A 15,873-nucleotide genomic window follows, 5' to 3' on the forward strand; every position below is an offset into this window, starting at 1 on the left:
AACTCGTCCGGTTTGAAGCAATAGTTGAACATCAGTGGTGGCGTATTAACATATCCGGCTGTGTCTCACATGGGATGAAATGTGAATCCCTGGTTTTACTGCCAGCTATAGACCAATTATAATCCTTATTCTTCAAACTTCTTTATAACCCTCATTTAGCCCTAGTTAGTAGGTAAACACTCTCAAGGTAAATTTGGCGTCGCTGAAAGGTCGTCGACAAATGATAGCCTCACCACTTTTCCCCTATTCGTTTGTATGGTTACATTCACATCGAGGTATTTTATGTAAATATATACAAACATATTATGGTATACGACAAGACATAGCCAAAACCTGACTCACTTATATTTGTCACTTTTAAAGCATGGTACTATTTATCAAAACCTACTCAACATCATGTCAAAAATGTTAGATTCTGCCGAAAATTTGCAAAATCACATGGCTTAGTCCCTTTGATAAATTTCGATAATGCAATGAGAAGACGAAGTTTATCAGAATTGTGATATATTTGCGCATTACACTTTGGACAATATCACATAATTCTGATAAACTTAATTCGCAAATAGGATGAAACGTTTGTCAGATCTCGCCGCTGGTCACAATTCGACCTCACCAAAAACCTGAAACAGTGACAGTATCTAGACAAGATGCAAATATGCTAATAAAGACTGACAAGTTACAGCATTTAGTTCTAATTCTTACGGACGGGACGATATATTTAAGTCAAAATTTTACCACTAGTGTGTCTGTAGACCCTTTTAATTCAATGTCTAGTAAGTTAACAGGTTTAATATAACTTCAGGTGGATTCTTTTGGTATTTGTAAGTGAATAATATAGAAATTGGTACAACTGGACTGTAACTCACAACTTGCTATTTATCAAAGTATTTTTAAAAAATCGGTAATCTTATGTGCACTTAGTGTATTCATAATATAACGGTATGAGTAGCGATACATGAATCTTCGGTCGTTTTTAGCGAAATAACCAATTAATTTAAGCATTTAAAGGCAGTTTTATGAATCTGACACTAGCTGATATTATTATTATTATATTGTGGTGGTTGGTACAATACCAAGCCCACTTGGGCTATTCTAACTTTTAGACAGACCAATTTATCGATTCTCAAGCTACATTTTGACCTTGTTTATCATTCGCTGTTTTTATATGATCATATGCACATAAATTGCTTGCGCTATTCATTAAATGTCTGTAACTTATTTTTGTTCGACTATATATATCGAGTCAAGCTTGGTTAAACCGAGTTGGTTCACTCGCCCTTTCCACTGCGTGTCATTTCGCTTCGTCTCCCTGATTGTCTGTTCAGATCTATGAGTGTACGAAATATATGTATTAAAACTTATTTTATTCCGCTATTAACTGACGCGATTTAAACCGATGAGAATATACGAGGGCTGGCGACAGGTATATTTTGGCAACAATTAGCGCACGATTAAACTGGGGTCAGATATAAGGCCACTAAAATACGATAGTTAGTATTGGCATAATTGGCTTTAATGCCATATCAATTAGTCACAGTGAGACAAAGTTCGTTGTGTGCATAGGTACATGTAAGAAGCAATGTATACCCAACACAAATGTGCTAATCACTTATTTTGATTGATAGTATGCTATTACTAAAATCTATGGAGTCATCTGAAAATGGACACGAAAGCTTTTGTTTTAGTGAATGCTAATTAGCTGGAGAAAAATCACTATAAAACAGGAAAATTGTAAACCTTATCAAGTCTGATCACATGCTAGAAATATCCCCAGAAGCGTACAGCATAGAGGGAATTTGACTTCTCGAATAGAATAAACCCATGTATATTAGAATTATAATCCCATTCTTAAAAGTGTGATCTTATTGGTAATTTTCAAAAGGTCATCATTTCATTATACAGACAACCACTGGCAAAACCTGTATGAATTTCATTGTTTGTTCGTATTTTCGTACACAAAATTGTGTAGTGTACGATTTTGTGATGTGAGATATGTTTCTCTTGAGGTCCTTATTGCTTTTATGCCCCAAACTGGAACGTATGAGATGTATTATTCTCATCAATTTCTGATGACTTATATGTTCGTGCTCTGTACTGATAATTTGCGACTCCAAAATCAATGTCGTGAATTAAGACTACCTCCTATTCTTTTCGCTGTCCCACTAACTAGTAGAAACATCAGTTCATTAGATGGTTTTTGACGTAGAGTAAGATCAGTCAAAATACATTGAGTTTATCGATTTTATATCCATAGAAACTGATCAGAATATTTAATATATGGGAATTCCATGAACAGTGTTCAAACTGAATACTTCACTGTAGCAGAATTTTGACCTAATTTGTTTGCTTCCCATAAGTTTCAATTTTATATTGTATATCCCTAATACTTAGGTTGATTTTAGCTCGTGGTAAAATTAACCGGCAAGAAAGAATAGTTACACTAGATAGAAATTAATAAATAAATTAAACTATGGGAAGGATCGATCACTTGGTTAGACGAAATTAAGCAATGACTAAAAAGACAGCAAACGTCTGTGCATTAAATTGTCAATTTAACCATTATTTCCCGTGACAACTGTTAATTGGATGCTAGAAAGTTATTACTAATAGAATGTACTGTAGTGTGTATGTTAGTGTACATTTCTATTGAGGTGTGCTACTGATGTCGACAGATATAAGTAGTATGTATCACCAATTGAATGTATAATGCCTAAAGGCAGATGGTTAGGAAGATTGAAAAAAAGAGAACGAGAACAGAGGATGATTGGTTTGGAAAAGAAAGAACAATGAAGTCTAAGATGATTGATTGACACTTTGCAAATTAAGTATTTACTGTATAGTTCTCAAAATTTACTAGGACGTTCTGTAATTTAGTGTTCAAATATCTAAGTTGTCCTCTACTTGTGTTCTCGTCTACTACACTACGACCAGACAGTTTTCATTACTTTCTTTTAGTTCTCGATTTTTTTCAATAACTAGGAAGCGGATTTGTGGATTAAATAATTTGAAAAGGGGTAGTCACTAAAACTTAATCGAAACCTGATTTAGATTTAGGTTACAATTATACGACTGGGAGTTTCCTGTATGAATTTTATTCGGCTTAGTTAAATCTACTTTGTAGCGTATATCTGTTTCATTCAAATCGAAATTTATTTTTTCACAGTTAATCTGTCATTTGTTCCTTATGTATTTGTTCTTTTTATTTAGAGGACAGCATCTGGCTAGATCGATAGTATGATAGTTAAATACAGGCCATAAAGTCTGAGGTGACTTTACAATACACTAACCGTTAATTTTTACACATTAAGGGTTGATAAACAAATAGAAAACGTTATTTAATACACGGTTAGCTCTAATTTAACTTTTAGTTATCTTTTTCTGTATATGCAAGAACATATGCTGATGACAGAAAGAAAAAATTAAGCCTGATATTCAGGTCTTAGTTTTATCTAACGCTGAGTGCTCTATACAAATTATATTTTATAATCCTTCCTTAAATGATATTGAAATAAGTACTTTGTCTATTAATGTAGCATTTTGTTGTATAAGACTACATTCTTTGATGACCAGTTGTTTATTTCTGTTTATTGAAGCATTTGTAATAAGATAAATACATTCAGACAATTGTCCGCACATTTACTTAGTTCAACAAGCAGTTTCTAGCTTTTATAACAAAGGGTGACCATAAATATGTAAACTGTTGAACAATCGTTTAAATGTATCAATATATTTGTAAATATGACAATATAAATAAAATATTTGTATTAAAAATAATCATCTATTCTTGTAGCAAATAAATAAGTAGTTGAAAATTTATAAACAAAATAAAATAATATAAAGTTAATAACTGAGTAAATTTTAGTATAACTAATTTTATAGAACTACAAACAGAACATTTGTCACAAAACATTTTCTAATAGTTACATGGGTATTTCATTTTTCACTACATTAATTTTGATTAGTAGGATATTAAAAAGGGTGGAATGTGGGAAAAAATAACTGGTGGATTTATACGTGAATAGATTGGTAAATTCTTGTTATGTCAGCAAATAATTTTTTGTATAAATCGATAGAATCCTAGAAATAAAAAAAGGATCAAACGGTCGCTTTATTTATTTTTTTTCTATTATGTAATTTCGAATTTTTTTATATTATCAAATGATAATGGTTGATTAATTATTTTTGATAAAACGGATAACTAGTCCAAATATTACTCACTGGAAGTCAATGTATGTACGGCACCCATATCCTATTCAGAGTTAATGTGAGTTCCTATTTTTACTGCTGAAGGATTTTAAAATCATATAAAAAAGCTGTTTAACATTATTGAGCCAAACAATTCCAGGCAGATTACCTGGTGTTTTAAGGTTTCATAGTGTTTGGAAAATGCAGCCGTGATCGTAGTGTTGTGAATGAAGGGATTATTAAGGTGACCAGATTTACCGTTCACGTAACTTTGTCTATGCATTACCTTTAGCATAAAGCTTTCTTTACATCCTAAAGCTCCTCATTGTCCCACTACTGGTTTATTCGAGCGTTAGAAAGTGTTTGAATTGTTACCGAATTCTATTACTTACTTACTTACGCCTGTTACTCCTCGTGAAGGAGCATAGGCCGCTCACCAGCATTCTCCTTTCAACACTGTCCTGGGTAATCCTTTCCAGCTCCTTCCAGTTGTTATTCATCCTTTTCATATCTGCTCCTTTTATCCGACGTAATGTGTTCTTAGGCCTTCTTCTTTTCCGCTTCCCTTCAGGATTCCAATTTAAGGCTTGTCTCGTGATGCAGTTTGATGACTTCCTCAATGTATGTCCTATCAACTTCCAGCGTCTTTTCCTAATTTTCTCTTCAGTTGGGAGCTGGTTTGTTCTCTCCCACAAAAGGCTGTTGCTGGTGGTATCTGGCCGATGGATGTTGAGTATCTTGCGAAGACAGCTATTTATAAATACTTGTACCTTCTTGATGGTGGATGTTGTAGTTCTCCAAGTTTCAGCTCCATACAGTAGAACTGCCTTGACGTTGGAATTGAAGATTCTCACTTTGATATTGGTTGAAAGTTTTTTTGAGTTCCATATGTTCTTTAACTGAAGGAATGCAGCCCTTGCTTTTCCAATCCTCGCCTTTACGTCTGCATCTAAACCTCCTTGTTAATCGATGATGCTTCCCAGGTATGTGAAGGATTCTACATCTTCCGGAGTTTCGCCATCAAGAGTGATTGGATTGCTGTTCTCCGTGTTGTATTTGAGGACCTTGATTTTCCCCTTGTGTATGTTGAAGCCTACTGATGCAGAGACTGCTGCTACACTGGCTGTCTTTATTTGCATTTGTTCGTGTGTATGCGATAGGAGGGCTAGGTCATCTGCGAAATCCAAACCGTCTAATTGATTCTGAGCTGTCCATTGTATTCCGTGTTTTCCTTCAGATGTCGAGGTCTTCATAATCCAGTCATCCACCAGGAGAAAAAGGAAGGGAGAGGGTAGACAGCTTTGTCTGACTCCGGTCCTTACTTGGAATGCATCTGTCAGCTGTCCTCCATGCACGACCTTGCACTGTAGTCCGTCGTATGAGTTCCGGATAATATTGACAACCTTCTCAGGAACTCCGTAGTGTCGAAGAAGTTTCCATAACGTCCTCCTATCCACACTGTCAAATGCCTTGTCATAATCAATGAAGTTGATGTATAATGACGAGTTTCACTCAACTGATTGTTCGACGATAATCCGTAGTGTTGCAATTTGGTCTGTGCACTATCGATCCCTACGGAATCCAGCTTGTTGATCTCGAAGTTGGGCGTCTACTGCATCTTTCATCCGGTTCAGCAACACTCTGTTGAAGACCTTCCCTGGTATTGACAGTAGTGTAATGCCTCTGTAGTTCTCACATTTGCTCAGATCTCCTTTCTTTGGAATCTTGACGAGGTGCCCTTCTTTCCAGTCCATCGGCACTTGTTCCTTCTCCCAAATCTTTTTGAATAGAAGGTGAAGCATGTTTGTAGTTACTTCGATGTCTGACTTCAGTGCTTCAGTTGGTATGCTGTCGGGTGCGGATTCTTATAAGTTACCTTTGGATTTTTAATGATCATTGGACTAATCATTACTTTTCTAGCAAATAATTTTTCAGCACAACCCAAATAAAATTTAATTATAAATTTCATTAGGTACTTACTTACCTGTTACCCTTTGTGAAGGAGCATAGGACGCCCAACAGCATTCTCCATCCAACCCTGTCCTGGGCAATCCTTCCCAGTTGCTATTCATCCTTTTGATGTCTGCTTCTAATCCTTAGAACAGTGTGTTCTTTGGCCTTCCTCTTTACCGTTTGCCTTCAGGATTCCAAGTTAGCGCTTGCCTCTTGATTCAGTTTGATGACTTCCTCAATGTATGTCCTATCAACTTCCAGCGTCTTTCCCTAATTTCCTCCTCAGCTGGGATCTGGTTTGTTTTTCATGATGTATTTGAGGATCTTGCTGTTTCCTTAGTGTATGTTGAGGCCTACTGATTCAGAGCCAACTGCTACACTGATTGTCTTGACCTGCATTCGTAGTTGAATTCAACCTGCCGATTGTATTCCGTGCTTCACTTCAGATGTGGAGGTCTTTATATTCAAACCGACCAACAGTAGAAAGAGAAAGGGGGAGATTAAGCACCTTGTCTGACTCCGATCATCACTTTGAATATATTTGCCAGCTGCCCTCCATGTATACTTTGCACAATGGCCGATCGGATGAATTCCGTATGATGTTGATGATCTTCTCAGGTATACCGTAGTGTCGAAGAAGTTTCCATAGTGTTCTCTTATCCACACTGTCAAATGCTTTCTCATGCTCAAGAAAGTTTATGTATAGTGACAGGTTCCATTCAATCGATTGTTCAACGATGACTCATAGTGTCGCTATTTGATCTGTGAATGACCGATCGTTACGGAATTCGGTCTGTTTATTTCGGTGTTGAGCGTCTACAGAGTCATTCATCCGGTTCAGCAACAATGTTGAAAACTTTTCCTGGTACCGATAGTAGTGTGATGCATCTGTAGTTCTCACATTTGCTCAGATCTCCTTTCTTTGGTGTGTTAATGAGGTGTCTTTCCTTCCAGTCTGTCGGAACTTGTTTTTCCTACCAGATCTTCCTGAATAGAACGTGGAGTATGCTTGCAGTTACTTCTATGTCTGACTTCAGTGTTTCGGCTGGTATATTGTCAGGTCCAACTGCTTTCCCACTCTTGATTTGTCTGGTGACCATCCTGATTCTTTCGATCGTTGATGGGGTGACATCTATAGGAAGGTCTGCAGGTCGTACTTCGATGTCCGGTGGACTCAACGAAGCTGGACTATTCAAGTGTTTTTCAAGGCTTTCCACGCATCTGTTTCCCTGTCCTTGAATCTCAGTGATTGTCTTGCTTTCTTTGTCCTTGACCGATCTCTCTGGTTTACTATATTTCCCTGCTAGTTCCTTCGTTGTGTCATAAAGCTGTTTCATATTTCCTTCTCTTACAGCTTTTTCAGCGGTTGTTGCTAGCTTCTCCACGTATTTCTGCTTGTCAGCTATAATAGTCTTATTCACTTGCTTGTTTGCTTCAGTGTATCCAACTTGTGTCTTCAATGTCTCTGTTCTTGTTCGACTGTTGTTAATTACTGTCCTCTTGTTCTTCTTTTCTTGAATCTTGTCCAGGGTTTCCATGGAGATCCACTCCTTAAGATGACACTTCTTGAGGCCCAGAACTTGACATGTTGGAGTTAGTGCTTCTTTAACCCCTTCCCACTTGTCCTCCATAGTAGCCGCCTCTTCTCTGGGTAGATCTTGTAGGGCGTGGAACCTGTTGTTGAGAGCTACCTTGAGGTCGTTGAGTTTGTCAGTATCTTGAAGGAAGGTTGCATTGGATCTTTGTAATACTGTTTCTTCAGTTGTCCAATTTATTTGAACACATAGATATTGGTACAAGGAGGCACCAAATACATATGCGCCACACGAATCTCATTTGATTTGTGTGAAGGCTGGGATACTGCCTGGGTGGCCAAACCGAATCAGGTGGTTTTCTTAGGGGGCCACACCCGGAGCTTTCGACCTAAATGTTTGATGCAGAAGGCAGTGGAGAATCGTAAGGAGATGTAGTCTCATGGTAGCCGGTGACCTACGATTGGTTTATACGCCATTTGTTCCCTCAGGATACTTGAGCCCATGTGCACCATTGGTTTGGAATCAGGATTTTCCAACTCCCCTAGGTGGACTCTCCATGTCCATCAACCCGGTCAAAGCGCCGGACATTCGCTTTTCGTCCTCCGAATTTCGTAAACAACACCGCCACGAGAAGGCAGTAAGTAAGACTTCCCTGGAGAGGCTATATACGCTTGGCTATGTGAGAGCATTTCGAGAGGGATAGTGGACTCTTCCCACTCTTGGCTGTGCCAGGGCAGTTGGGGGCCAATGCTTCTTTAGCATTATTTTCATCTGGGCAACCACTATTTGGTGGTGATCTAAAGCTATGCCAGCTCCCCTCCTGATTCTCACGTCTTCCAATGACCTGAATTTTTCCCTGATGCAGATACGATTGGTCTGATTCTCTGTGATGTGATCCAGTGAGATACATGTAGTTTTCTGTATGCATTTGTTGGGGAATATTGTATCGTCTATAAACATATTGTCGAACGCAAATAAATTTGCAAATCTGTCACTATTCTCGTTCCTTCCTCCCAGTGCCCACTCCATGTCGTCCTATGTCATCTTCATTCTCGATGTTGTCCAATCCGACCTCGGCGTTTAGGATCCTCATCAGGATGGTCAGGTGCTTTCCTGAGCTCTTCGCTATGTTTGATTGCATCCTCTCGTAAAACTGATCTTTATCGTCATCTTTTCTATTATTGGTTGGTGCATAACACTGATAATATTCATTGTGATCTCCCTCTCTTTGTTTTTTGGATGCTTTAATGATCCTGGATGCATGAAATTCCCATTCCCGGTGCCCGAAACTCTTTGATCTGGGCTTGGGACTGACAGTAAGCCTAGAAGGGCTACAGGTGGAGCTTATTATAACTCACAAGTTGGAGCTTGCAAGTTTTCTAAACAATAAGGGAGAAATCTATTGTAATTTTAAGTATTACACATGAAGCAGTAATATAATATATACTTACATTAGCAAACTATTTGGAATTAGATGTTATATCGTGTTAGCAAAATTTAGTGGACAGAATCTGTGATTTGTGCGTGTGAAATGACCATAAATTTGCCGTGAAATGAATTTATTTGAACAGTAGTTCATATCTCTTTTCGTGTATCCTTTTCTTGGTTTTTAGGTAATTTATGTAAATGAAAAGTAAGGAAGAGTCTAAATGCAAAAACAGAAATACCATGGATGTTCATTAACACGAAGACATATGAGTATCTTAAAAACATATTTCGTAAATGTATAAAAAATGAAATTAAGAGTATTGTTATTTCATCGAACTTAGTCTTCAAGAAGTTATAACGACTGCCGTCTAGTCTAACATATGAGCCATCTGAAACTTAGACCTAGAGTAAAACTTACTTCGAAAACGTGCATCTTGATCCGAACTAGTAATTATCATCATATTTGGAAGTTTTCATTCTAGGATAGTTTCCATACAATTTTCAGTATTGTCGCACCCAAGGTATTCAATATAAACGGGTGTGACATATTGGGTTATTGAGTGTTTTTGATGTTTCATCTACATCTTCAGTGTCAAACAGAATTCCATTTAATGAACCAATTGCAAAATAAAAATATAAGTGATAAATGCTTGTCTAGAAATTCAAACAACAGGATAGTTTGGCCAAAAGATCTATTTTGTTGATCCGCTTTTTAAGGTTGAACAATATATATGCATATAACTTTCACGATAATATTTAATTGTCATTCGCCGCTAATAATATCTATTTACAATATGATTTTTCACTGGTGTTTTCTTCTAACAAGCCTTTTTGAGGTATACAATACTCTGTGGTGAGGATTTAAGGTTAATTTTCGGTATGGGGTTGTGGAGATTATTGAATTCCATAAACCGATAAGTGATAGACCGCCACTGAGAAGTAGTTGGCGTCCAAATATAGGACTCTTCACCTGTGGGAAGCCACGATCCAGCACGCGGGATTCGAACCCAGGACCTTCGGTCTCGCGTGAATGCCAGTGCTCCCAGGTTTTCAATGTTGATCAGACATTGTTCAGTTAATTATTTCAATAAAGTTAGTCTTGTTCAAAGTGCATGGTTCTCTTTGGGAGATTATTTTTCATCAGCCACCACATTGAAGTGATTAGTGGTTGATGAAAACAAAAATAATTTCAGATAATGACTTGAAATAGCCTACCTTGACGGCTGTGGCTTATTTCGGCGATCAGCAGATGTAGGCCTACTCTTTGTTCGCTCATCCAACTGCTTGGCTTCATAACTAGTTGAATATAATGTAGTGAATCTGTTTTGATCAAGTGAACGTGGTTGTTTTAGATAATCAGCTTTCCACTTCTTAAAAGAATTCTTATCATATCTTTCTATTGAACATTTCGGGATATGCATTAACCAATCATCTGTTGTACTAACACTTAGCCATTGTGCCATAGTTTCAGATTCAATTTTACTAAATACACTTTGTGTTAAAGTTGGTTGCGATGTAATCCATCGATAAGCCGTTATTGAAGGCGTTAATCCTGGGTGTTTCGTTTCATTATATGGATTTGTCATATTTGGGACGAGTTTTTCAACTATTTGATTATCTGTTCTCATACAAACGTCTGTTGATACAACAGATTCGCATTCTAATTGGTTGTATTCTGAGGAACAATCAGTGGACATTATAAATGCTAATTAAATTTAAAAAAAGCCATAGAAGGGGTTTATGCTTTTATAAGAACAAAGATAAGGGAAAAAACAAATTGGCACGTATATTTAGGCAGTTAGCTAATGTACAGTAAATGTCACTAAGAAAAGACAACTCATGAATCTATCTTTCATCATGCGATGTCACAATTATTATCCTCCAAAATGTTCGATACGATTGAGACAGTTATATATATATATATATATATATATATATATATATATATATATATATATATATACTTATTCGTATCTGTTACAATATTTTTCAGCAAATAACTTATTACACTCTATAGTGTGAAGTTATGTTTATGAGCGAAAGCTCTAATGCTGAATGACGGTAAACCAGTGGTATCTTCGACTATTGAAACTTCCATTGCCGAGTCTTGTCTCTTGTGACGTTTTTAGATGACTTTCAGGGGAACAAGGGGCGAGTATGCCTGTATTATTCGGCGGTCATCAAACCTGGCCTATGAAAGTAGAAGACATTTACAGATTTATACAACTTGATTATTGATACTTTCGAAGCATTACTGACACGCAGTGGAACAGTGGGGTCAACGACATAGAGGTCTATAGTAAGGTATTACGTAGATATTAAAGGTAGATCAATGATGTATTAAACCTACTGGAGTAGTCAGGGTGGGCATTATTTATTCACTGTTATCGCATACCTAGATGTGTAAATACGGTCAATCTAGGAGTATATTGGAAGGAGCCACTGATGGCCAGATCGAGAAACGACATCAATCTATGAAGTTACTGACCATTAGTCTGGTCCATATTGGTGGATGAGACCATTGTTTTGGACCACATCATAATCTAAACAATTAGTTGGGAAGTTCGTGTGTCGTAATCCATGACCGATCGCGGTGATGTATTTGAATGTATTCTCTATCTTAAGATTGCGAGTTATTTGTCATCCCCAATACTGTATTCATTGATCCTAAATCATAATTTGAAACTGCATTTTTATGGTACAATATACATACCACAGGACTATGTGGATATTAACCTGATAATTAGCCTATTATTTGAAGACCATGGGTTGGTGAGTTTATCTTTAAGCACGTCATTTGCAATGCATTAAATGTGATGAAATTCTATTTGATGTCATTGTTTACTCAAGCATCGGTCAAAAACCCTGATTTGTTCTCCTTTATAAATACATTTCTCAGAACTGTATTCTGTTACTACATACATATGTGGTAAAATTTTATCATGTTTACTCATGTGTTGTTACTTTGAAGTAATTTCTGTCTTTCAAATATTATTTGGCCTATGAACAAACTGTTTGCAGCCATTAGTGGATTAAGTTAGAAACAGATACTTATCAAAGCAAGCAAGTAACTTTTTGATGAAGAACTATTCATGAATCCTGCTAACTTTGTGGACATTCACGTAAAGAATGGTGCTCAGTGTCGTACAGAATGTTAAGAGAGGACAATCTTATTTCGTTCAACGGGATTAATTACTGAATACATAGTTATTCGCATTCAATAGAAATGCAAAAGGTCTGCAAATTCGGGATCGCATAGATTGCGAAGAGGACTAGATCTTTCTGGGAGGCAAAGTCGTGCAATATTGCGTTATGGTATGATTATACCAGATATGGTTGTTACGTAAGACTTTGATTCAGTATTGTTTTGAAGTTATCAATGCCAAATCGTTTCAGTGTCAGCACGAAAAACGTTTACGTGTATGACAGGCTATCATGTCACTTGAAAAAATCGAAAAGGGAAATTTGTGATTTTACGCAGTAAACACAATTGTCAGAAAACCAAAAATTCAATCACCAACCACCAATATACCTCTTAAGAAATGTAAGCTAATGAAATTGATAACGGCTGCAGTCCAGTAAACTATCCGAAAGTCAACATTCCCTTGAACAACTCGTCGACTACCAGATATTAATTCATTTATTTGGTTTATACGCATCAGATCTTCTCAACTGGAATTCATTTCATTAGTTATCTGATCTACTGTACAACCAACACTACGTACTGTATCTTACAAGCATGCTGTATCAACATTTATATATATACGTGGAGTGTCAAGGTTTTGGCATACAATTAGGTAATTGCCTGATAGATTCTACAAGTTGAAGGTATTTCTAAAGAAGCCTCCTATCAAAGGTAAATACGGAATAATATACGGCATCGGATCACGGTCACTGCGGTTTTCAATTTGTACAGCTGAAAAGCCAGGTGTTTTGAAGTGTGTCGACGAATGATAAATTTCATGTTCATTTCGTAGGTTGTAGTTTTTGTTTTAATACACTTTAGGTGAACAAACTGTCGGAGATATGCGATCATCCTCGTAAAATCACAAGGTTGGTGCCTGCTTACGCTCTGTCATCCCAACTAGCAATTCAAGGAGAATTGGATGGAACAAAGAACAACGTCGAGATGAGGGATTACCGCTTTTTCAGCCTGCCACAGAAACATACCTTACTATAGTTTAGGTCATTTTCAGTTAAATGCATACAACATTTGAAAAGTAATTATAATTCAATCTCATGTCGTGAACAAATCTGTATATATATCATATTCCCCGATAACAGTGACTAATGTTATCACTCTAGACTTCTGTTTCAGAATATCACAGGCTCAGTTGGACAGTCTTAATGGATATTCAGCCTCCAAACCGTTTCTGGCTTGTAAATACCACTTATTTATTTTGATCAACAACTTCATTTATAACGCGAAAATGTTATCTGGCCAAAAACAACATTCAAGATGTGAGATATGAGAAGTGTTAAAGAGAAACAATACCTGTATAACGCTTGGTAACGTGTGGATGTAAGATCGTTCAACAAAAGTTTTGAATGCAGTATCAAGCGGTGAATACGTTGCGAGAAAAACTAGATTTCAGTGAAGCAAACAATAAATCTTCTACACAGACCTAGTTTAATAGAGAACATAATTACTCTTTAAAAAAGGACAGTGGTATTTTTCCTCGCTGAGTAAATTTGTTTGTTTTGATCGTTTATTACGTATCAAGACTACTGTTTTCACTGTAATTGAATTTATTTCAGTTAAAGTATTCGACTAAAGTATCGTTTTTACTGTTCTGTCGTTGGTACTCTTGAGTACCTCTTTTTCAACTGTATCTGTTAGTACTTTTGGTCCTAGCAATCTACAGCTCTTCACTTTTGGTCACTGATAAATTTTTTTGTTTCTGAGTGTCATCACAGTTTGAAAAAGAACTCCTCCTAAATGACCGGACAGTGTAAAAAAAGCAGTTGTCAACGTCCGGGTTGTCGTTATCCTGTTGAAAGCGGCATGCAGTGCGACGAGTGCAAAGGCTGGTACCACGAAGTTTGCACGAACTTAACGCCTGCTGCTTTCAAACGGTTCAGTAAGAAGGGTTGTGTGTGGCTTTGTCAACAGTGCTGCTCGGATGCAAACAGCTTGCTAACCGAGGCCATCTCACTGGTTGATGCTGCAAAGAAGTGTTTTAGCAAGCATAGTCGGAACGCGTCAAACAGCACTCGATCTGTCGACACGCAAATCAACGTGAAGGAAACTAAGGTTAGTCCGGTGATAGATGACTCACGCCCGTCAAAGAAGGAAAAGCAGTCTCCAAAGAGGCCTGCCTTAAACAAAAGCTCAAGAAAAGTAGGGTCTTCTGTTCCCCGTCTTCCAGATGGGATCCAACAGGAAACACCTAGAAGCCGCAATCGCAAGGCTCGATCGGTTTCGAACGGTAAACATAACACGACCTCTCAGGTCGTCGACAACCCCCAAAACCCAACACTAGGTTTGACGCAACTATTATTGCTTCTACCAGCACCGTTGACGAATGGGTAAAGGTTGTAAGAAAGAAAAGTAGGGATATAAAAGAGAAACCTGCCCCCGTAAGAGTGGTTGAAAAATCGAAAGCTGATTATAGCGACAGATCAGCTATTTTTCATAGAATCAAGGAGAGCGATAGCTCTGAACCTAAAGCTCGTTTTGAGCATGACATTGTACTGATTAGGCAGCTGCTTAATCAACTCATGCCTCAAAATATGACCGGGGTCACCTTGCTAAAGGTGTACAGACTAGGAGTCTAACGGACTCGAAACCAAATCATTCCAGACTGCTTAAAGTAGTATTCGGCTCTTCGAACGAACGTGACCTAATTTTACAAAATGGACACAAATTAAAGGGTTCAGGAGTCTTTATCCGAAAGGACCTACCGTTGGCAGACCGTGTTAAAAGACGGGAAGCCGAGAAAGAACTACAACATAGGTTAGACGCTGGCGAAAAGGACCTGAAAATTGTAACTTTTCGGGTTGTAAGACTTCGACAGAGAATGATGCCGAAGCCACTCTGGGTGAAGCACGAAGGCACTTAAAGAGGCTTCGGATCTGTTACACCAATGCACGAAGCTTACTTAATAAGCGATCGGAACTAGGTGTACAGATTGAATCTACAAAGCCAGATATAATTGCAGTAACAGAAACCTGGCTGACACAGGCTATAGATAGTATAGAACTTGATTTCGAGGGCTTTACGTTAGTAAGGGCCGACAGAACACAAAAACGCAAAGGAGGGGGAGTAGCTCTATTCATTAGGAATGCTATCCCATTTGCCATTATCGATAGTGTATCCCATGAGAGTGGGACGTGTGAATTAGTTAGTCTTCGCTTAAAATGCAAGGGACAAGAGCTGCTGATTGGTTTGGTCTATCGCAGTCCAAGCTGTGAGGCAAATGAGATCCTGTTAAGCAGTCTCAATACTTGGTCCCAAAGTGGTCGATGTCTAATCCTAGGGGACTTTAATGCACCTACGGTAGACTGGGAAAATCTGCGAACTAAATCGTCGGAGAATTCTTTCGAGCAGGAACTAGTTGATGCGGTTATCACATGTGCTCTAGTGCAACATGTGAAAGAAGCGACGAGGTACGATCCGGACACTGAATCATCCTTATTAGATCTTATACTGAGTCACTATGAGGATGATGTTGTGAACCTCCATCATATGCCACCCTTAGGTAAAAGTGACCACGCAGTTTTAACTTTCGACTTCCATATAACTGCCAGTCATGAGGACGCGTCAGTCCAG

The 15,873-nt window shown here is 37.7% G+C and overlaps 1 protein-coding gene across 2 annotated transcripts; it reads right to left on the minus strand.

The window, feature by feature from the left end:
• Positions 1–3,529: 3,529 nt before the first annotated feature.
• On the minus strand, positions 3,530–15,563 carry MS3_00005390 (uncharacterized protein). 2 transcript variants are annotated; one of them, XM_051213456.1, is made up of 5 exons: positions 13,752–15,563; positions 13,597–13,716; positions 10,317–10,806; positions 9,125–9,318; positions 3,530–4,077 (listed from the first exon to the last, which is right to left on the minus strand). In XM_051213456.1, exons 3-4 carry the CDS (start codon positions 10,796–10,798, stop codon positions 9,249–9,251), a joined length of 552 nt encoding a protein of 183 aa, XP_051069441.1. In that variant the 5' UTR covers positions 10,799–10,806; positions 13,597–13,716; positions 13,752–15,563; the 3' UTR covers positions 3,530–4,077; positions 9,125–9,248. The 2 variants fall into 2 exon arrangements, with proteins under 2 accessions (XP_051069441.1, XP_051069442.1); XM_051213457.1 differs by lacking the exon at positions 3,530–4,077 and adding an exon at positions 12,634–13,538 and having other exon boundaries at positions 6,356–9,318; positions 13,597–15,563.
• Positions 15,564–15,873: the final 310 nt, after the last annotated feature.

The sequence above is a fragment of the Schistosoma haematobium genome, chromosome 3, assembly GCF_000699445.3.
Source record: "Schistosoma haematobium chromosome 3, whole genome shotgun sequence".
Classification (NCBI taxonomy): Eukaryota; Metazoa; Platyhelminthes; class Trematoda; order Strigeidida; family Schistosomatidae; genus Schistosoma; species Schistosoma haematobium.

Bases quoted from the DNA above. Each gene is read 5' to 3' on its own strand.
- MS3_00005390 (XM_051213457.1), bottom strand. From the start codon at position 12,760: ATGCGTATAAACCAAATAAATGAATTAATATCTGGTAGTCGACGAGTT. The intron at 10,807-12,633 runs GTATATTGGTGG...AAATTTAATTAG, and splicing joins TAGCTTACATTTCTTAAGAG to CATTTATAATGTCCACTGAT. The intron at 9,319-10,316 runs GTAGGCTATTTC...TTTTGCATTTAG, and splicing joins AATAAGCCACAGCCGTCAAG to ACTCTTCCTTACTTTTCATT.